Consider the following 23,577-nt stretch of genomic DNA (forward strand, 5'->3'; position numbering starts at 1 on the left):
TTTTTGTTTCCTCTTTCCCATTTTCCTTTCCTTTCCTTCCCTTTCCCTTTTTTTTCTTCTTTCCTATTTTCCTTTTTATTTTTTTCTCTTCTGTTCTTTTCTTCCCTTTTTTACTTTCTCTCCCTTTTCCTCTCTTTATCTTTTCTTTTTTCTTCTTTTTCTTTCCCCTTTTCCTCTACTTTTCCCGTTTCTGTCCTCTCTTTTCCTTTTTCTTTTTTTTTCTTTTTTTTTTTTCTTTCTTTTTTTCCTTATTTTTTTTTTTCCTTTCCGCTTTTCCCCTCCCCTTCCCCGAAGCCTCACGCCGCTCCTTAGCCCTGCCCGGCAGCTGCGGCCCGGGGTGCGCGCTGTTGGCCGCGGGGCTGCGCCTCTAGTCCCGACATTACGGTAGGAGGGCCGGGGCGCGCCTCTTCCACCTGCCAGCGGCCTTTAAAGTTGCAGCGGGCCGGGGCGCGCGATGACTCGGGTCGCGGTGCCCGGGTCGGCCGCCGACAGCGCGCATCCCGGTCCCGGTCCCGGTCCCGGTCCCGGTCCCGCAGCGGGGTCGGGGCGCTCCCGCCGCCTGACCCCGGGGGAGCTGCCCCCCCCTCGCTAGTTTTTGTGTCCCCCCACCCGGTGTCAGGGCAGGGCAGGGCGGGGGGCGGCGTGCCGGGAACCCCCATGTCCGCCGCGGGCCACCCGGGCGCCGGCCGCGGCGCTGCCGCGGGTTCCCGCTCCTCCGCGCCCCTGCAGCGGCCGGGCGGCCGCGGGTAGCGCCGGTGCCGCCCCGCCCGGCGCCGCGGGCCCCTCTGAGGCTGGCAGCCATGGAGCCCGGCGGCCCCCCTGACCTCCGCGACGTGGAGCAGAAGCTGGGCCGCAAAGTGCCCGAGAGCCTGGCGCGGCCGCTGCGCGGGGAGGAGCACCCGGGCCGCGCCACCGCCGCCACCGCCGCCACCGAGCCCGCCCGCGGCCCCGCTGCGGCCCCCGGCCCCCGCCGCCGCCGCGCCGCCGCCCTCGCACGGCTGGAGACGAAACTTCACCTCCTGCGGCAGGAGATGGTGAGTGCCCGGGGGCGCTCCCCGCGGGGCCGTCCGGAGGGGACAGGGTCGCCCCTCGGAGCCGCAGCCCGGCGGGGCGCGGGCGCAGCGATGGGCACGGTGCGGAGCCGCCGCCTCCCCGCGCCGCACCTGCTGCCTGTCGGCGGCGTGTGGCTGGAGACAGGCGGCGGGTGTCTGCCCTGGAAGCTCGGCCTGGTGTCCTGGGACCTGGGTCTGCAGGGGGTTACCTAGCTGCGGGCGGACACCGCGTAACTGCGCGGTGGTTCTTCGCCAGGCTCCTCTTTATAACGTGGCTGAGAGGATTTCTGTGACTCGACTTAACTTCGGGACTTCTGACCTGCTTACTGTTGTAAAGCAGGTGCTTGCCCGGCGTTGTGTGCTGCTGTCGTCGAGAAATTTTGTTTCTCAGTGGTGCCATAAAATTGCCACCTTCAAGGCAAAACTAAAAGAACCACGGTGCTCTTTGCAAGCAAATGAGCAACCAACCAAAAATATTGAACGCCTGGTAGGTTCGATTCTGACAATGCCTATTTGGCCTCAGTTTTTATTAGACTGTAATTGTGCGCAATTACAGAAGAACTTTTTTTTTTTTTTTTTTTTTTTTTTTTTTGGCAGCGACTCTTTCCACAGTTCTTGTGCATAACTTGCTTGGTCAAACTCCATACTATTTTCTTGTTGGGATGAGGATTTTGCTGGCAGCTTGTGGAGGTGGCTTTATGCAACTGCCTTGGAACTCTGCCATTCAGAGAGAACAAAGCAATCTCATCCTATGTAAACAAGTACAATGCTATACCATTGTGCCTGTCCTGGTGCAACCTCACGTATATATAAGCAAAAGGTCAGTGGGTGGGTGGGAGAGTTCTGAAAGAATAAACAGGCTAGGAGGAAAGGGAAATCAGGAATAGGCATCCCAGCAGTTTATAGCCAAGATTATGACCTTAATCTTGAAAAGTCACTTTTTTATCACAATTCTTGCCTTATGGCTTTGTATGCTATAAGAGATGCTCGCTAACCTAAACTACCATGCATTTTAGTGTAATGATCACTGAGAATTTTAGTTTTTAACATTGTTCCCCATTGTTAGCATCCTTTGTATTAGTTTTCAAAGTTCTAAACTTGTACAAGGGTTGTAGGGTGACCTGTGCATAGATTATAATATAGAACTCTTAGGGGCGTTGAACTGCAAAGGTAGCAAATAAGGTAGATGGAGTTTTTGGCATGACTGTGTAGACATGTCATGACAGTTATGCCTATTAAGGGATAAAAATCAAGTGACTTGCCCTCATCATGTTTTCCTTGCTAGTTGGTCTCTTCATCTACTTTACATGTGAAGTTTCACATCACAGTCTTCAGTTTGTCTATATTCTTTTTTTCTGCTTCCTAATTTCCCTCTCTCTCCCCCCTCCCCCCCCCTCAGCTCTTGGAAAGAACAAGTTTGAGTCTCAGCTTCCTTGATCCCTCCTTTCTCACTTTAATGTCTTAATGACTTAGTTTTTCACATCTAAACTCATCGCTTATGTTAAGCCAGGGGAGTTCTATTGCACACCTCCTTGTTTGACTTTTATTCTGTGCCTGCCCGTTCAGCTACTTTTATAATGAGTGTTTGTTGTACAAGAGGAAATATAGTTACTCTGTCTACTTTCTTCTTCTGGTGTCATCTGTTTTCTATCTTCCAGAGGTTGGAAGTTAGCTATCTTCTTGTGGTTGTTGACAGTAACATAAGAATTCTCCTCTGTCCGTAAGGTTTCTTCAGGTTCTTAATCTGTCCCTTTCACTTCTGCAGTTTTCTTGTGACAGTGTACAGATCTGTACAATTTAAGAACAACAGTAGATAAGAAGGAGAGTTTCTATGTCTCTTCTTCTTCTGAACGTCATTCCTAAAACAGAACCAAAACACAATCTGTTATCTCACTATTTCACATCTATTTGTAGCATATTATTCTTTGGTTCTGATGAATATCTAAGAGGCCTCGACTGGGGAGAAAAGTAGTTAGTATCTGCTATAATAGTAAACAGATGTAAAAAATTGAAAAAATAAGAAGTTTAGAAAACCAAGCAACATCTATCATGCTATGTTTTCGTAGTTGCTCTCTGATACCAGCTTCTGCAGCCTGCTCACAGAAGTTCAGATGTACACCTGTGGGTTTTTTTTTTTAGTTTACTTGCTTCAGGCTTGAGACAACCTTTTCGTACGTATTGGCAAAGCAAGGTTATTCAGGCTCACCTAGTCACACATGAAAAACTTGAGACTGACTGGTGTGCAGACATCTTAATCTTTAATATTGACCAGTACCTTCTCACTATCTCAGTATGTTATCTTATTGGTTTTGTTAATGATGACATTTTGAGCAGACGTGGCTTTTTTTTTTTTAATTATTTTTAAACTTCATACAAATTGTGTGTTTATGCAGCTCAACTTCTGTCCTTTCCCACAGGTATTGTTTGTTACAATGGCTATGCCTGTGTTGACAAATTTCAACTAAATCTGAGAAACAAAGCTATATTATGGATAATATGAGTACATTTTGACCTTTCATTGCGCTGAAATCGTGGTGATTCCAAAGCTTTTGACTGTGCTAAGGATGTATTTTACTGTTAACTAAGTTACGAGCCATTATGAGAGGGGGAACCTCTGTGTTCCACTGACAGCCTGTTTGGCCCCTGACAGTAAAGAACAAGGAAAGCATACCTGAACCCAGTTGTAATGCTTGGAAACGTACATTAAGCCGGATCTCAGGTAGTATGTAATCCTTCCAGTGCCCGAAGTAAATTCCATTGTGCAGGAATGGAGGTAGGTATAATTTTTCCTCATTTTAAAATGGAGGACCATCTTCTCTTCTTTCAGTGCTCACTTTTTCCTCCAGACACCAATGAAATTTATGTTTCTGCTCTTTCAACCACCCTGTATGTTTATCATGCTTCAGAGTGAAGTAGTGATATCTGTTGATTTGGATGTTTCTGAGAAAGAGAGAGGTGGTGGAAGCTCTGAGACGTCTGTCATCACATTGCCATGTCCTTGGGCCTGGAAGAGCATGAATAAAATGGGTGGACACGATTACCTCCCATATGTCATCTCCTGCAGGAGAATGTTAAAGACATGAGCGTATAATCATGCCCATATTTGATTTAGGAGTGGTGTTTTTGACCATGAGTTTAAGCTCCTGACAGATAGGCAGGTGTGTGGGAGTAAACTGTACATCTGCTGATGGAGGCCTTGAGGCTTGCGTCCCCTGATCTGTTTGCTGTCTTGAGTGGATTGTTCTTTTTCTCCGGAGCCCAATTTTGTTGGTAGTCACTGGAATCATGTGCAGAACACCATGGAGGTTTTTGTTTTGTTTTGTTTTTAACTACGAACCTGCTGAGCCAGGGCACCGTCCCTTTTTTTACCTTCACTTTTCCCAGCCAAGTCTGTGATTGAGACTGCCCTGGTAGTGCTGAAAACCTTTGAGGCATAAGGCCATTGCATAACAAGAGAAGCAAGGTGTAATTGCTAACTTGGGTCAAAATGCTGTTCTCTGGTCAACCTAGAATTTGATGAATACTCTATACCCCTCACAGCTGCGACCCTGTTCTGGTGTGTGATGCTTGTGAGGTCACCACTCAGTACAGCTGCACGCTGCTTTAAGTAATCAACATGGCTTGTAACTGCTGAACCTGAGGGCTGAACACTAACTGCTGATGCTGCTAGTTCAGAAGCCTCATTTCTCCTTCACAAGCTCTGTGTTTACTCAAAGGGAGATTTTTATTAATACCTGAAAAAAAAATATGTTGAGTTTTTTTCTTTCAGTTCATATTTTTCTTAAATCAACTTTTTATTGCATTTCTCTGTCTGCAGTACACAGAATAAAATAATAACATGCTTTGCATAAGAGTACTTGGGTCCAAAAAAAGGTAAACAGTGTCTTGGAATTAAGAGGGAAATGGCAGAGCTGGAACTTTTAGATGAACTTCCTTCCAGTGAACACTGTTGGGGATCAAACATCATTAATGAGCCTGAAGGCCAAACTGGGTATTCTGGGTGCAGCAGTTTTTTTGTTGTTGTTGTTGGTTTTTTTGGGGGGGAATAAATAAGTGGAAACAATCCCATTGCCAAGAAATTGAGTATGACAGATTTAGGCTAAAGCTAGTTGAGAAAGAGGAATGTGCCTGTGCAGTCTCACTAATTGATTTTTTTTTGTCCTGTTGCTCTAATAGTTCTGTTTTATTATGACTATTTTAAGGGTAATGAACATGAAGCCCTGACAAAATGAAGAAGAAGTAATGGTACTTGTACTGATTGGAACTGAGGCAAATATGATCATTATGATACTAGTCCTTCCTCTTCCTCCTTCTCCTTTTTTTTTTTTTAACATTTTTTTGCATATACTTAGCATGCAAATGAAGATGCAGATTGAAGGGTAGACTTTCTGTAACTCTCTCTTACCAGTTCTTAAGATTTTGAGCAACTTCAGATTTGCTTAGATTTGTTAGAACAATAACTAGGGGGGGTCTGCCTTTATTAGCTTCTTTGAAAGGCATTTTTAAAAAGTCAACAAATGTACCTTGAAACATCTCATTCAACACTTGCTGTAGGTACAGACGTCTACATTTACTGTTTCCAATGATAACGTCAATTGACTTAGTTGAAGCCAAGATATGATTCAGTGTGTCTAGTCAGCAGTGCAAAGCTCTGTATCAGATGCTGGTTTTCTGTTAGATTAATTGGAATTTTTGCTTAAAAACTTGATTGAAGATAAAATCTTAAATATAAAATTACTAGTGGCTAAGCCTCAAGCCTGTGTAGGAGGGTTTGATTAACCTTGGTTTCTTAGTGAGCAGTTGCTCAATGAAACCCTGAAGAGAGGCTCTTCTTAGAACTAAAAAATAACGAATACAGAAATAGAGATTAACTTATTTCCAGAGGTCTTCCAGAAGTTCAGTGAAAAAGCTTATAATGTTGGATCTTGCTAACAAGTTCTCTCTTTTATACCCTCCAATTGTCATGATGTCGTTGAAGGAGTTTGTAATTTTTATGTGGCATTTAGATTGTACAGTGATATTAGGATGCTTGGATTAAAAGGAATTTGTAGATTAATCCTTTGGAATAACGACCAAATCTATCAAGAAAAAATTAAAATCTAATTATGTTACCATAACTTCGCCAAGTTTTCTGACTTTTAAAGACCGTCTTCAACAGGACAAGGTAAACAACTTTATTTAACTTTGTGCATATTTAAGTATCTATTGGCTGGCAAATCTCATGCAGTACCTGCATGATTTGAATTCTGGAACATCACTGTGTTGCACCCAGTCAGTGCTTATGGCCATTCCTGTTCAGCTGTGCTACCTAATGAAAGGTTTAAGTCCTCAGAAAGTACATGTATACTTACATAATTAATTACTGCTTGACCAGGAGTCTGTGAAACACTGTAGACACCTGACCTAGCATCATCAGTGTGAAACACATGCAAAAACACATGCAATACAAGAGATTGTCACAGCAGTTCTCATGGATGCTTGATTGCACTCAAGATAGAGTTAGTGTGCCAAATTACAGATAAGACTTTTGACAGTCCTGATTTGAAATAATGCACGTTACCATTTCATGCTGTTTCTTTCCTGATTATTTTGTTTCAAGGATGGAGGAAGAATTTTGGCTTTGAAGTTGTTTTTTAAAAGCTGATTGATGACAGTTCATAATGAAAAGATGTGGTGTTTTGCTGAAAATTAAACCCCTTCTGTACAGAGCTCTACAGTTTAAGTGATTTACAATAGCTTACAGCAAACAGATTGCAAACTTTCTAACGAAATCAGCAGAACAGCATGAGTTTGTGTGGATACTTAGGGCTAACCATAGTTAAAAAGAACCTTTTGTGTGTAAACTCAAAAAACTTGAAATGCATAATAGTAAATACATACATTGACCACAGAAGACAGGCCAACAATTGCTGAAAAGTAATTGGAACTTTGCGAAATCAAGGGCAATTTCTGTCTTGGATTTGTACCTGCATTTGTAACCATGACACTTGGGAGTCTTACATACAAGCAGCTTTAAAAGATGGTTTGTGGATTATTATTTGTGAAGATAAAGACTTGAACTGTAGAAGATCTTGTAATAAAAGGGAAATTTTTTTGTTACAAAAGCAGAGTTGTAGTCTATTCTTTCCAGTCCTCACACTTGTAAGTGGGGCTGCTAGCTATAAGCTTTTACCACTGGTGGATTACTTTTTGCCATCACATCAGTTGTTCTTTCTGTTGAATTTTGGCTTTGATCACCCAGTTATCCTCAGTGATGTAAAGCTGGGGCCAGTATTTAGTAGGGCAGCTGGAGCCTTAGAAGGCATCAGTGCATCACTAAGTTTCTTACTGCAAGATTTCTGCTACTACTTGCATAGCAATGCCCAGGTCATTTCAGGTCAGAGGATCTGTGTTCTACACAGTCTGTAATTTTATGTTGTCGTGGTTTAACCCGACCGGCAGCTAAACACCACGCAGCCGTTCGCTCACCCTCCCCCCTCCCTCTCTGGGACGGGGGAGAGAAATGGAAAGTGAAGCCCGTGAGTTGAGATAAAGACAGTTTAATAAGACAGGAAAAAAAAAATAACAAAAATAATAATAACAATAATAATAATGATGATACAATGGTGATAATACGAAAGTAATAATAGTATGTACAAACAAGTGATGCACAATGCAATTGCTCACCACCCGCTGACCGATGCCCAGCCTAACCCCGAGCAGTCCGGCCCCCTCCCCCCGGCTAGCCACCCCTATATATTGTTTAGCATGACGTCAGATGGTATGGAATACCCCTTTGGCTAGTTTGGGTCACCTGTCCTGGGTCTGTCCCCTCCCAGCTCTTACTGCACCCCCCAGCCTGCCCGTTGGCAGGACAGAGCAAAGGCTGAGATGTCCTTGGCTTAGTATAAGCACTGCTCTGCAACAATTAAAGCATCGGGGTGTTATCAGCACTCTTCTCATTCTAAGCCAAAACACAGCATTCCACCAGCTACTAGGAAGAAAATTAATTCTGTGCTAACTGAAACCAGGACATCTATGTACATATTTTAAAATTCTAATTGAAACAAAGGTAACAGGCAATAAATGAAATTTTAGCATGATTTTTGTGAATACAGACCTTCTGTCCTGGAGATATACAGGAAATGGGTGACTTTTCAAGCTCTGATGACTCGAGTAGTTTGACTAAGCCCTGCTCTAAAAGAACTGCAGCAAAAGTGGCTACTTGCAGGCTTGTCAGAAAGCTATTAAACATATCTACAATGCTGAAGAAACTGTTAATTACAACTGTAAAAAACAACTGAAGAAGGAGGGAGGAGAATCTTGAATTTGGACTGAAGTGTGATGGCATCCATCAACAGAGAAATTGTGAGGAACAGGATTACCCAGTTTGGGCCGATAAGTTTACTGGGTGCATAAGGAAAAATAACTTCTGTAAGACTTCCCTTGTGTTTGGCTTTCTTGCTAGGGAGTTCCTGGGTGTATTTCGTTAGTTTAAGCTGTTCAGTCTTGCTGTCCTGTGGCCTGTTGTTTTTCAAGCACAGTTTGGAAATATCATCCTTGTCATTGGATAACCTCAGTTAATGCCAGAAGGGAATCCTAGTACTAAGAATTTTAAACCTGTGAATCTTTACCTTTTCAGTCACTTAATAATAATTAACTTTTCAGTGGTAGACAGGGTAAGTTATTCAAGGACTAGAGAAGGACTGGAGAGAGAATTATGTGGGAGTGACTGCTGTGGAATTTCAGGAAGATGTTGAAATATTTGTTCTGAAATATACGTCTGCAATGAGAGCCAAGGAGATTAACAGTTAAAATAATCGTTTCTTTAATGTAGAAGATAAAACATTCTTGCACATCTGTACTTTGCAGTATAAGAGTATGAGTGTGAGGGGCTCTTCTGTTACCAGCTGAACGGCTACAAACCAGATCCAGCAGGAAAAACTTGCACCTGCACTCGCCATATTGCACATTATCAAGTAGTAAGCCTTGCTCTGAGGGTAGGTAGGTTTCTGGGCTTGATCATTCTCTGCACCACAGTGCACAGAGCCATATGGTTATATAAATGGCACTGGCATCCCTTGAGCCACTTACACTCTTATTTTGTGACTATAACAATCTGCTAGAGCCTCCTATCTCAGAGACAGTATTTTTTTGTATGTTGTCATTTAAATAGGTGCACCATAATCTACATTGCATTGTTGTTTTTTTTTCTCTTTTCTTTTTGTAGTCCAAAGGTGTGTGACTAGAATACTTAATTCAGTAGGTGTTGAATTCACAGCTATGTTTCTATCAAATTAAGACATCACTGCTCCTCCAATATGTCTGGACTCACTTTCATAAGGTAACCATTACTGGAAGATGTGATTTGGAGAAGATTTTAACTTAACTTGTTGAAACAATCTTACTACTTTTTCATAGTTCTTAACATGTTCTGTCTTTGGCAGCTGCTGTGTGAAGCTCAGGCATCAGTGGTTGTCTCTCCATGTCTGTCTCTAGTGAGAACTGGGTTATGTCCAAAGTGAGCAGTGGGCCTTTTAGGCACATCCTGTGATGTCTTTATGTTCTGAAAAACTTCAGTCAAGTACCTGAGTAGTTCGCAAACTCCACAGAACCTTTGGTTGTAGAGGTGAAGTGTTCATTATAGCTGGCTGGAATGAACTCTGGTATGTCTATAGACCTTCTCATTTGTAGAGCTTTGAAAGGTATAAAACTCACACCCAGGTTTTATCAAATGTAGAAGCAGATACAGATGGTCCATTACTTCAGAAATACCCTGTATACTGTTCCAGCAGTGAGTCCCACTGGCTTCCAGCCTGGGGCTGATGAGTGTGTGGAATAAAACACAGCTGAGGGTTCCCCCAATGTTGCTCCAAAGGAGATTTTTCTCCTTCTGTAAGCAAAGGACACTAGAGAGTTTAAGCAACATATGCATGTCAGATGTTAGTGTTAGCTACTCTGTTTTGTCAGGCTATGGACCCTCTTCCCAGAGCTTCCATAAATATGGAGAAGAGAAATACATACACAGCTATGCAACCCTTTTCTCATCAGTCTAATCCTTCTCCCCCATTCACACCAACCGGACAATTCTTAATGCTTTGTCAAACAAATGATATGACACATTTGTTAGGTAACAGGAAGCACAAACACTGAGCTTCCAGGGGAAGTTATCTGCATGTTTCATCTGCTGTGCTGTAAACCAAACTCCCTGCAATATTGTACAGCCCTGCTGGGTGCAATGCCAGGTGAAGTGAAAACATTTAGTGCCTGTAAGGCAATGTTGAATTGCTGTTTTGCTGAACTACTGGGAATTGCAGATTTTATAAATGTTTTACTGGCTTAATTTTGTTCAATGTATTTGGATACCAGCTGTATTTATGGCTAAAATGCTTCCAGAAGAAGAGTTGTTCTGCTGCATTGCTGTTTTGGCCTCACTGTAGATGCAGAAGGAGGTGCACATCCAAGAGTTATAATTTAATAAATAGGTTGAGTATTTCCAGACTTCTTGTTTTTACCACAAGATAAACAAATAAAACCCTGCTTTACATTTTTCTGTCTGTATCTTTTTTTTTTTTTTTCTCCTGTTCTCCTACCAAATTTCTGCTGGTTTAAATTAATGTTCAATTTGAAATGATTGAACTAGATTTTGTGACTAGGGTGCATGCTTATAAGGCATAGCAAACACTGGGCACTGTTCTCTCAATAGTGTTTGCAGAAAATAATATTTTTTTATTTATAAAGCTTCAGATTCTGACCTTGATTCTTACCATAATTATAAATGACAGTCCTGATAGCAAGGAGAAAACTGTGAAGCATTTCTATATAAGCAGAATTAGGATCTGCATCAGTTTGCTACCTTTTCAAAAACTAGTGAAGTAAATGGTATCTGGGAAGAGACTAACACTTACGCTTGAAATGGTGCCTAGAGGAGGGTGGCTGCTCCTGGCCCACCATGAGCGAGAATTTGTTCTCTACATTTGGCTGCTAATATAGACTGTTTACTCTGGTGGTCAAAGCCAGACAACGTGTGTTTAGAATAAAGCACATGTGAAATGAAATAGTGGTAGCACTTTTTTTTTTTTTTTTTTTTTTTGTAGTTTGATACTGAAGAATCCTTTCTGTGGGCAGAAGGGTCTTCTAGCTAAGAGAGTTTGGGTGGTTCTGCACATAAATATGCTGACTTTGAGAAGTTGTGCCTTCAGTAATTGTAGACTCAGACTATTGTTTGGTTTAGGCTTCTCGAAACTATATGGTTTGAGGAGGAGTGGACATGAAACCAAAGTGGTAAGAGGACTCTTCCTGACCTTTGACTGCAAGTTCATTTTGCCTTCACAGGGACACTTCAACTACTGTAACCATTAAGAGGTCTAATTAATATCTCTTAGGAGGACTTTTGCATATTTCAGAATACGTCAATCTCAAGTGATGGCTTATGGCTGGTTCATAGTGTTACAGGGTTTGTAGGAGAAAACTAAAATCCTTCAAGAGTAGAGAAGAAAGACTGCAAGAGAAGAAAGCATTACTAGTATGCCAAAGCAATAGTAGTTGTCTTCAACATCAAGTGGAATTGCCTTACTCCTTTGTTAGTGCCTAGCATTAGTTGGCTGTGACTGGAACAATAGAGGAGAGGTAGCTGCTGTTTTCTCCATAGGCAGATGAGGCAGCTCACAGTGACAGTCAACTCGTATAGCTTGTTATACATTCATCAGTGCAAAGCAACAGTCCTGCCATTTCAGAAGAAAAAGAAGTTTAATCCCAACAATGTGTAATCTTTTCTTTTTGCTTGGTCATTTCCCTCCTGTTCTGTTGAAGTTCAATGACAAAATTACACTAAAAGAGCCCTATCCAGCCCTTTTAAAATCTAACCATAGTTGTCTTGCTCAGTCCAACACTGTTGTGGCCCAGATTTCCTTGTCTAGTTCTCTCACTTCTGAAGCGATTCTGATAATGGAATTTGGAGAGGGTCTCTTTATTGGAGAGGGAGTCTTTATCAGGGAATATACTCATATAAAAAGGGGTAATGGTTATATACTGAAAGGGTAGGTTTAGATGAAATATTCAGAAGAAATTCTTCACTGGTGGTGAGGCACTGTAACAGGTTGCTCTGAGAAGCTGTGGATGTCCCATCTCTGAAGAGGTTCAGGTGTTCAAGGCCAGGTTGGATGGGGCTTTGGGCAACCTGATCTAGTGGGAGATGTCCCTGCACATGGCAGGGTGTTGGAACTGGGTGGTCTTTAAGGTCCCTTCCAGCACAAACCATTCTGTGATTATTTTCAACTGACATATTTGTCTTTTCCTAGCCAGGAGCAAATCTTGCATTCTGTTTCTGCTCCCTAACTAGTCAGTATTTCCATAGTAGTAAGAGAAATGGAAAAATGTAATCAATTACCTTGATTCTTTCCCATCCTACTCATACCTCTGGTAGTATGAGGTATCTTGTAGTACTACAGATTAATATTCAGTGCTGAACTAGGATTAAGACACAGTGCTGCAGTTGTATGGTATGTAGAAGTATTTGCTAAGAACATGTTAAGGTATTAAAATTGAGTATGAGTCAAGCCAGAGTGATCTAGGAGAATCTGAGGTCTGCACCACGTCCTGTGGTTGATGATTATTAGTCAGCAGGGATAAAATAATGTGGAAATACAGGTATCTAGAGTACCTGTTTTTGACATTTTTGGAAGTTTATAGTTCATAATTGTTTACTCCTGCTACCTTATGAGAACTCTTTGGCTAGAATCTAGGATTTCTGATTATTTGATTTTTTAATACATGTTTTCTCATAAGTTGCATAATCATGCCTTGCAACTTCCAGAATGGATTACTTCAGTGTGCTCTGTAGGAGCCTACCTATGAAAAGGCTTAAAAGCAGCAGCCTGCTTGGTTAATTGTGTTAGCCAAGCAAGTTAGCAAGCCATTATGACTTGCTGAAAATGGTACTCAGTTCTTGTTTGCCTCTAGTTTTTTAACCATGATAGCCCAGATGCAGATTGGCTGCAAACTGTTTGATCCCTTCTTAGTGGGTTAGAAAGAGATAAAAGGAATTAACTATATATAATGTATCTGGAAGTTTGAAAGTGTATTTTTAGTTTCAAAACTCAAAATAGACAATTTGGCTTCCCTTTATCTGCGAGATCACAAATTTGCTAATACATTCAGGTGAGCATAAATCGTGTGAATGAACAGTACTTTAGCAGGATGGTGATTGCACTGGTGGAGAGATTTGGGTGACATTTTTTATTTAAAAAAAAATTAGACTGAATCCGAAAGACACTCAACTTTTAATGGTCTACAGACTAAACGTAAGGAAAGGAATCAAAAGGAAAAAAAAAGAGGCTTGTTTGATAAGATGTTAGGTATTTTTTATTAAATACTTTTTAAAAAGATTTGGCACAGATACGTGTTCATAACATTTCCATAGGAAAAAATAAATGATCAGCATATCACTTCTCAACTCTGATAAACCAGTTCTAAGATGATATGTGATCACTTACTATTTCAAGGCTGTCTTGAAGTTCCTTTTTATTCAGATAAACCTTCAGTAAATAGGATGGGAGTGTGCCAACAGTAGAGATTTGACTGTTAGATTAAAACTATGCTTTTAACAGAACCTATCCATTCACCAGGGCCACAGAATTATAACAAACAGAATCCTACTTTGAACTCTGGGAAGGCAAATATTTGAATTTTTTTGAATCTCATGTGTCTTTCCAGTGATACTGCAAAACCAGACTTGAATTTCAAGAAAGTTTAGTTTTGTCCTAAGTAATAGTAGTATTGTCATGTCTCAGTTCTGACTTGAATAAAGCATGTACTGATTCTTTCCTTTTTTTTTTCTTCTCTCTTTGAAAAGACTAACAAGTTGAGGATCACTCTTGTCTAGGTACAAGCAATATTTTAAAGTTTCAGATGTATCTGTTACCAAAACCCATGATATTCTATCACTGTTCTTGTACTTCAATGCTTTTGAGCATATTTACACAGTGCCAGTATTAAAACTAATTAATTTTTAAAAGGATAAGTAGAGGGCTAGAGTCCTCATTAACCTAACCTAATTCAGAAAAGAATAAATATTTCTTTCCGGTATTAGCACTGCATTTTTAGGAGCATGTTTTGATCAAGGTAAGCATAGGTAACTTAATGAAAGCAAAGTTCACAACAGTTGCTGTGTTGTGACAGATGCTCAGAGCACATTACAATGGTGCTACGATAGTCCATCTGCTGTAACACTTTCTGACACAGTTTGCAGCAACTTTGTGTTGACCTGAATATTTGTAGTGTCATTACCTTGTCTGTCAACACATGTGGGCCCGTAGTGTGGACTTTACCGGACACTTTCACCTCTGTCATCATAGATACGTTTCCAAGGTCAGATGTTATTTTTATGACAGCAGCTTTTGATATTTAGAAACATGCAGTAAAAACTTCATTCTGTGTTTGATGCTTTTTACTGTTCTTAAATTGTTACAGTGCCTCCCTGTTCATGTTTCCTCAACTGAGCTTTAAAACAATCAGGAGCTTCCTTTTATATTCTCTCATCCTTCTGAGGCTGGATGTTTCGCTCTGTGGTGCTTCAATATTTAAAGTTCTGATTTAGCATTTATTTTATTGGGGGGAGAGGAGGAAGAAGAGGAGGGGGTGAAGTATGGGCTTCACTAATTTAATTTTTCTTGCTGCTTGCTCTCAGACATGTGGCGTATTTCTCTCTGATAATAGTCATCATATCTACTTAGTAGATATTAAGTCCAGCTTTGTTTTCACAGTAGAATAAAAAGACAACCAAAAAAACAAAGGCAAGATGATTTTTCCCATGTGAATTTAGTATTGCACTGGAGCGTACAGAATATCTCAAACAGTGTATCATTAAAAACTAAACAAATATTTTTGCACCCTACTGAATTAATGATTCATACAAATCATGGAGATACATTACTTTGTATTAATGCAAATGACAGGCTACCTAGTGATACTAGCAAGAAAAGGATGATGCACATTCCAGGGAGGAGGAAAAAGGCATTGAGATCCACTTTTTTATTACAGAGGTAATGCAATTAAGCAATTTCACAACTCGTTGGCGTGTATTTTCCAGTCAAGTCTGAAGGGGATCAATTAGTATGTACAAAGCTAATATATTCAAATAGGGTGTTGTAAGAGAAATGTAAATAATTAATGGTGTAGTTTACGAGAAGATAAATAACCATACTGGCATAATGTTGTTTTTTTTGTGTGTGTATTTGCAAGAAATATTTTTGAAACCAGTTCATTGAGTTACTTACTCTTAGTTCTTACTGAGCTAACTTTTTCCCTCACCATGTTCTGCTCTGAATCCTGATCATTTTGGTGGTCTCTCAGATCTGGCCTAACCACTTCCTTGTTGCAGGTAGTGAGCGAGTGAGTGGTTGGTTCCAGGTGCTTTTCTTCCTCTAGTGTGAGATATAGAGTCCAGTCTGCAGAAGGAGACTCCTCTCTGGCTGATGTCAAATCACACAGTCCTCCTTTTTCCCTCTTAGTTAAGAGACTCTGTTCACAAAGCTATGTTATGTTGCTACCAAATTTTATATAAGGACCTTTAGAAATAAGTGTCGTAAGCACTTGGTGTGGTATTGCTTTGGAATCTCAGCAGGCTGTAGAGAGATCGTGACTAGACTAGAGCCTCTTTTTAAACTAGCAAGGTCAAGGGTGCAGACAGAAACTGTAAATTTAATAACTGCTCATTCTCTGGACTTCATTGTAGGGAATGCTGCCTAAAAATCTACTGTGCCTTTTAAAATTTGTGAGTTTTCAAGAGAAACACAAAGATAATAATGTCTTTTACAAAATAGTGGAAAAAGTACGTTGTCAGAAGTGCTTCTGTAGCCTGCCAAAATGTTTTTATTATGACTCATTACAGAAGTGCAGCTGAAAAAAGGTCAGTGTAATTTGCTTAATTTGCAGAAATAAACTAGATCAGCAAACTGCAACTATAAATCAAGAATTTATCTGGTAAATTGAGATTTGTAGAGAGAGCTTTTTTTATGTGCCTCTTATTGTTTGAAGACTACTGCAAGTGTAAAAAAACAAAAGGAAAGAAGTGGGAAAACCTTTCAGCAATTCATTGTGACTCAAGTCTATGCTGAAAGAAAACAAAGAAAACAGACGTGCAAAAAGCTTTTGATCTACCTGTAACACTACTAAATGAAATTTAAAGAGCGTGTGTGTTTTACATAGGGTAGTGTGAGGTAAATCAGTCTGACACATACGGCCCTGATGAGCACTGTAGTATCTACCTCAACCTATTGACAATCTAATCTGTGCCAAACTGTGGTTACTATGTTTATTATTTATGCATATTAAGAAACCAAGGAAATAAGAGAGCTCACATACAGCGTCAGATAGGTTGAGCTAGCTTCAATTATTGTAGTGTATGAATTTAATCTAAACAAGTTGATTTTGTGGTGGAGTGGATGTGGAAACATCCCACAAGCAGTTGCAGTTCCACCAGTGAGTAGCTGATCCCTTCTAGCTAGGGATTGTTAACCTGTGTGCTTCTGCTCTATCACATGGAATCTGCTCGGCGTTTTGACAGGTGATGATGAAGTTTGCATTCAGATTCAGAAGTCAGACTAGATACTGCTTTTTTATCTTGATCCTGAAATACCATTGCCCAGAGTGGCTTATTATTTTAAGAACTTCATGCAAACAGTAGGACAGCTTGGTAGCAGGCAAGAGGTTTAAAGTCAAGCAGATGCATAAGAACTGCTTAAAGTGGGACAGAGCTCATGCACAACCTGTTAATTAACCTGTATGTTTAAGGAGCAGAAATTTTACCCTTATCTATCATTTGTGATTTTTAGACATGTTAAATGAATGGAAGAAAAAACACTTCCTTCTCTCACTGTTGTTGAGAAGCTATTGTAATATCATTCTGAGCCCGCTAACCTTCAAGTGCATGTGCTGTGTGGTTGTTTTGTGGTGGTTGCCTAATAAACAAAGTCAGTATGTGTGACCACATTCATTCCTTTTGTAAGTATGTTAGCTCGGTGAGTCCAATTAAGTAATGCATGTATTCACATATTGTGAATATTTCTAGCTCGTTATGCATGTTCTCACAGAATCATCTCTCACAGACAATGTTTTATTGATGAATTTTATATCCTTTTATATTTGCTGAATGAATTCTGATCTTCTTTAGACTAAATCTGCTCAAATAATTAAACATTTCCAACAAATGTTTATTTTATGCTTCATGTCTTATCTCTATCTTTGGGAATTACTTTTCTTAGTTATTTTGAAAATAGTTGCTCAGTATGTGTAATAGAAAAAGCAATTCCAGGAGAAACAAGAATAAGCTTGGATTCTGAGGAGAAGCAGATTTCTCAGAATTCAAAATAAATTCTTATTTGGACACTGACTCCTAGATTTATTTAATTTGTGTTGAAACTCAAATGAATTCATGGAGTTCATTATTCCACGGAAAACTAAGGTAATCTGCCATTTAAAAGAGAAAGGGGAGGAGCTAGGCATAGATGGGTAACCATAAAACTGTTTATGACTGTTTACGATGCAGGAGGGTGGAAAGCTGTCTCTGACACACCCTAGGAAGAGGAAGTCAGCAGCAATGTAGAATCAGTAATGCTCCTAAACTGTAGTGGTCACACAGGCCTGTTTGTCATGGAAAGATTGTGTGGGCTTGAGAGTCATTTTGTAAAAAAGGCAATACAGATGGATGTGACAGTACCAACAACAGATAGAATTGACTGCAGTACCCATTTCATCTAACCTCTTCATGTGCTAATTCTTTATGCAGGAATTGTTCTACCACCAAACTGCTTGCACTGGGGTACCATGTTTTGCTACTGTTCCCATGCAACTTCCAGTTATTATGTATAACTGTACTGTGAATAACTGTACAAAGGCAAACTGCTTCAGAACCACAGATCCCATGCTCCTGAATCCTTGATGAGTGTTTGAGCCCTAGGGATCCTGTGCAGAGCAAGGTGACTTAAATAACTACCTGAATCCATTTAGGTTTAAGATTTCATGTCTTTGAGTGACTTATTTCACTGTGCTATGACTGAAAGATTGGTATTGAAGGAAATACTTTGTTGTACAAGCATGCTTATTTCCTTTCCTTTTTCTTTTGGGCTCGTTACAACACACAGCGTAAAGGTGTTGAGGAGAAAATTAAATCAAAGTCTTTTAAATAAACTTAGGACTATCTTTTTTCTCAGACCACACTTAATAATTGCCATTAATATCACTACAGATTTGCTGTTTTTAAAAGAAAGAAAAAGGGGGGGGAGAAAGAGAAAAAGGAAAGAAAAAAAAAAGTATGTGTTTCTAGGAACTTAAAAGAAAACAGACTGCAGAAAGGAACTAGTGTTGTAGATGGCTTTGACAGATTAAAAGGATATATTGAATTGAATTTTTTAGCTTTCTTGTTTTTACTTTCTTGTTTTTAGAGGGGGAGGGGGCCCACTGTATATGGAGCTGACTGGAAGCTACGTCTACAGAATATACAGAAGGAAAACACAAGTCCATTTTGCCAGTAGTCTTTGATCCAAAAGTAAAATGACCAGACTAGGACGGCTAATGCACTATTTTGGACAACTGCCAAGAAGCATTAATTGTCTTTGTTAACAGCTGTAATCACTAAGAGTTTTATTCTAAAACCAGTAACCTAGTCCAATCCTGTTTGAGAAACACTATACATACAGAAACAACAGGAATATGTGTAAATGTCTTTGTGTATATCTCTGTGTGTGTGTGTGCGTACACAGATGTCTGTGTGTGTACTTACAAATTTTTTGTGTAACAGTGTCATGCAAGTGACAGTGTTGATCATGGAAGCCCATAACCAAGGCTAGATGAGTAAGAGCAGCAATGTTGTTCTTGTTAGAACAACCAGTGTGAGTATGGGAAAAGAGGTCTAAGTGGGTGTTTAGGTCAGACTGAATAACTGGTTGTGTCTGAATGCTAAATTGTTCTGTCCACTAATGCTACCACACTGTGTTACATGAAAGATGCTCACTGTCACTTTAATTTCATTATTTTCACATGCCACGACTGGCTGTTTAATGTTAAGCATTCCTAGGCATCTATACTATTGTGATTATGCAAACCAAACAACAGGATATGTAACCTAGGTTGTAAACAAAATTTGTTTTTCTCTGTCTTACCACAATTTTTTTCTTGCTGTATGTCATAACATTGGGCTGATTCTCACACACGCACACACACCTTCCCTTTGGTGGTGGTGTGCTCTACATTAAAGAGCAGCTGTAGGAACCATTGCGAAATACATATATTAGATACAATTCACTCTGTTTAGATTATTCCTGAACTGTGCCTGTTACTGTGCATGGAGCTGTCAAATGTAATGAGATTGTATTGTGTTTAGTCCCTTTAATTGAGACCTCTTGGAACTGATTGGTTTGCTCCAACAGTTACATGAGTTGCAGCTGTGTAAGTACAAACTAATGTGGTTGTGACTGGGCTGAAATACAGAAGAGGCAAGAAATGTCATAGTAACATTTTTATGTTATCAGTTGATGAGATAAATGTCATTAAAGATCAATCTTGGTGGACTACTTTTTAATGTTTGCTTTAGGAAAAGTACACACTTGACATGGGAGACTTGGGACTAAATAGTAACTTGGACAAGGAGGACTCGTCAGTAAGAATGCAAAGAATTACTCTAATAAGGCCATTCCACAGAAATTCTGAAGCCATAGATACTTGAAGAGCAAAAAAATCATACCCTCTGAACTGAAGCTGAAATACATGAGCTTTCATTTTTATCTAAAAGCGATTGTTTCATCAGTGGTGTATTGGTGCTAGTTCCATTAAACTTTGCCATGATCAGCCTTTTGGGAAATTGCTGTCTCCAAACTTGCACATATAAAGGAAATTGGTGAAGTCTATAGTTGCAATTGGGAAGTCAGCTAATTTGCTGCTGTCACGACAGCCTGGTTGCTAAGCGAATGGTTTATAGTGATTTATGAGTTGGAGAAGAAAAGCTGGCTTGATTAGGAGGGCTACAAAATAGTCATTCTGTTTTCAAAATCTCACATCTGAAACAGTGATAGATGGGCGTTATTGTTAAAACTATATGGTAAAGCTGTTTTCTATGGTAACAGATCATGTATATTAATCCTGTGAAAATGGACTGAGTATAATGCAGCAGTTGTTTTAGAGACTGGGAATACTTACGTGACAGTTACCTAGACAATCTGGTACTTGCAAAGTTTGAAAAATCTTTGTGTTGGGTTGACTCTGGCTGGTAACTAAACACCCATTAGCTGCTCACTCTCTTGTCTTAACACCCTCCAGTGAGAAGGAGAGAATCAGAAGAGGAAAAGTAAGGAAAACTCATGGGTTGAGAAAAACACAGTTTCAAAAGTAAAGCAAAGAGAAGAAGGAAAAAAAATTCTGCAAAGGAACTAAAAATGAAGTACTCACTATCCAGCAAACTGATGCCCAGTTTCCAAGTCACAGGTACTTTGGAAAGACCAAATGAGTCTTCTAGTGCTGGACATGACATTATGGAATAATGGAATATCGATTTGGTCAGTTCTGGTTAGCTGTCCCAGCTGTGTCAGCTGCAAACCTCTTGCTCATCCCCAGTCTTCCTGCCTTTGGGGCATAGTGAGAAGTAGAGCAGGCCTTGATGCTGTGCAAGTACTGCTCTGCTGTAGCTAAAACACTGGTTTGACATCGATGCTGATTTTTTTGCAGAGCTTGAACACATCACCTGCAGAGGCTGCAATGAAGCAACCTAGCCAGAGCCAGTACAATTCTCTGTTGTATCTAACAGAATAAAAAATACATTAAAATATTTTTTGAAAAGCATAACAAGTCAGTGTAATTTTGGATATTGAAAAGAATTTGGCATTTGAGTATGGAAAGAATCATGTCCAAATGTCTTGCTTGGCAAAAGAAGAAATAGCTTTTGCTTCCTGAGAATATCAATCTCATTCTAGTCCTCTGTGGATGAACAATACAGATGCTATATTTCTGTATAATAATCATGGAATTGGCAAATAGTATAAAATGTCTATTGTCTGGCATAACAGATTTTATTTGTCTTCTTGTTTCTCAGTGGACTAAAGCTGTTCAAATATACTGCTTTGTCTTGAACTGTCTGAAAGTTAACATGTAAGTGATCTATGGAAGAAGAGTATTTAATGCATTTAATGTATTTAATATAATGTATTTAGTACAGTCAGAGATTGTGGCACAGACTTTTGTAGAGAAGCACAGACAAATTATATACAAAGGGGAAGTATATTCTAAATATGTATATTAAATTGGTGGCATACCTGCATGTAATATGCTTGATTTGTACAATTGAAGGATGTAAGAACATGCAATAAAATATGACACAAATTACATGCTAGACATAGTATCCTATGAATTCTTTTCAAATCACTTTTTTCTTCCCGGTAGTTTTAAACATGCATGCCTGGTGTTGGCACTGTGGCAAAAGTTTATGTAGGCCCAGATCTGTGTGGATGTGGAGATTGCAAGTGTATCTATTGTGATGTCGAACATTTAGTATTAACGAGGTGCTACTGGAAGGGGCTGCAGAGCTGATGAGGTTGCAAACTAGCATTGTCTTCTCATCAGGATTTAGCTCAGACACAGTTGCATGACTAAACAGCTGTTTCACAAATTCACACTGTGGTTGGGAGTAGCTGCTGCTTCTCTACACTTGACCATATTGGCAAACACTGAATCATCTTGAATTTGTTAGATTACCTTCTCAGTATTCTCACTTGTTTCATGTAACAAATAGGAGATTCCACAGAATATCTTGCCAATGCTCATCATGGTTCAGATGAAAAGAAAGAAGCAATGAATTAAACGCTAAGGCATAACCTTTATATGTAATTTCATTGTAGAAATTTTAGTAGAAGTGTCTTGTTAAGTTTTTCTAGTAAGGTGAATATAAAGTGCTGTGAGATGCAGCACTGCAATATGCCACTATGCTTTACTGTTAACACTTCTATGTGTGTACATCAACCATGAGAATTACATTGCAAAATAGGAGTTGGTGTTTGGAAAGTATTTTTTGTTCAGTTATTTTTTGCCGATTGTCAGTCTTTATGTTAGTCTATAATATGTGGTTGACCACAAAGTCAAAACCTTCATCTGATACTAGTTTAAATAATTTGAAATTTACAGTTTCAATAATTATACATATCTGTTTCAACTCTTGGGAATTTGTACTGCAGCTTACAACATAAACTCAGATGTAGTGTGAGTAAATGTTTAAGATCAACAAGCCTTTTTGCAAATAACACACATCCGAAAATTTTAGATTACTATCATATCTATAACAAAGAGAATGTGAGGTGAATGCTTAGCTGCTTGGATCTGCTAAATGGCTGAAATTAATTGTAAATGAACACGGGTGTGTGTCTTGTTTCTCTAAATAATGAAAAGTTATCCCCAGGAGTTGTCATGTCATAGCTATGTTTCATCCACTAACAACATAGTGGTACGTTACCAGTGGTACGTGGTAAGTCTTGTTGATGACTAACATTCCTGTTAAGGTGCTGCTTATGTAGCATGATTAGGTTCCCACTTGAACTTCATAGAAAGTATAGTAATACTTAACGTATATTTATGTATGATTATTTAAACAGATTTGTGCTAGATATTGAAGGCGAGTTTTAAAAAATCCTTCTATGGCCTCCAGCTTGCTATTTAGAGTCTGATTTTAGAGCAAATTGCTAATCCTTTTAATTGCTTTTGCCTTGTAGGTTAATCTCCGAGCCACTGATGTCAAGCTTATGCGCCAGCTACTTATCATCAATGAAAGTATTGAATCAATCAAATGGATGATTGAAGAGAAGTCCATTGCCAGTAGAGGTAGCAGTCTGAGTGGCAGCCTGTGCAGCTTATTGGAAAGTCAGGACACATCTCTCCATGGCAGCTGTAACAGTTTACAAGACTGTAGTGATGGATTGGATGGAATATCAGTGGGGAGTTATTTGGACACTTTAGTTGATGATGTCCCTGGTCGCCAAACCCCTTCAGATATGGACCAGTTCAGCGATTCTTCTATTATGGAGGACTCACAGCCTCTGCATAAACATCCCAAAATTGATTCTGATGAGTACTACTGTTTTGGTTAATAAAAGCAAGTTCCAATGGGACATATATGCACTTGTATTTATCCTTTTTCTTTGCTGCTATTTTATTTCATGTGCAAAACCCCAAATTTCTGTTGGAAGTAAATCATACTATGATATTTTGATTCCACTTCAGAACTTTTCTATTGCTTCTAACACATTTCCTTCTTGGTGGGTTATCTGCTTCTGTCCTGCTCAACTTTTCTTTCTCTTAATTTATTGTTGCTTTTTTTTTTTTTTTTTTTTTTTTTTTAGTGCTGTATTTACAGATCTTTCAAAGTGGTGAAGGAAAAGCTTTATCTTTAAAATGAGACATCAGGGAATGAGAGCATCAATTTTGTACTCATTGGCAATAAAATATCTTCTGATAAATTTATGTTGTGATAAATTTTCTTGACTATTGGGTTTGGCTTTTCCAAAGATGGTGT

The 23,577-nt window shown here is 39.6% G+C and overlaps 1 protein-coding gene across 1 annotated transcript; it reads left to right on the plus strand.

The window, feature by feature from the left end:
• Window positions 1–388: 388 nt before the first annotated feature.
• LURAP1L (leucine rich adaptor protein 1 like) lies at window positions 389–23,525 on the plus strand. Its single transcript, XM_084504844.1, has 2 exons — window positions 389–1,034; window positions 22,778–23,525. The coding sequence occupies exons 1-2, from the start codon at window positions 801–803 to the stop codon at window positions 23,150–23,152; spliced, it is 609 nt and encodes a 202-aa protein (XP_084360970.1). The 5' UTR covers window positions 389–800; the 3' UTR covers window positions 23,153–23,525.
• The last annotated feature ends 52 nt before the right edge of the window (window positions 23,526–23,577 follow it).

Source organism: Aythya ferina (assembly GCF_964211825.1).
Source record: "Aythya ferina genome assembly, chromosome: Z".
Lineage (NCBI taxonomy): Eukaryota > Metazoa > Chordata > Aves > Anseriformes > Anatidae > Aythya > Aythya ferina.

Bases quoted from the DNA above. Each gene is read 5' to 3' on its own strand.
- LURAP1L (XM_084504844.1), top strand. From the start codon at position 801: ATGGAGCCCGGCGGCCCCCCTGACCTCCGCGACGTGGAGCAGAAGCTG. The intron at 1,035-22,777 runs GTGAGTGCCCGG...TTTGCCTTGTAG, and splicing joins ACCTCCTGCGGCAGGAGATG to GTTAATCTCCGAGCCACTGA.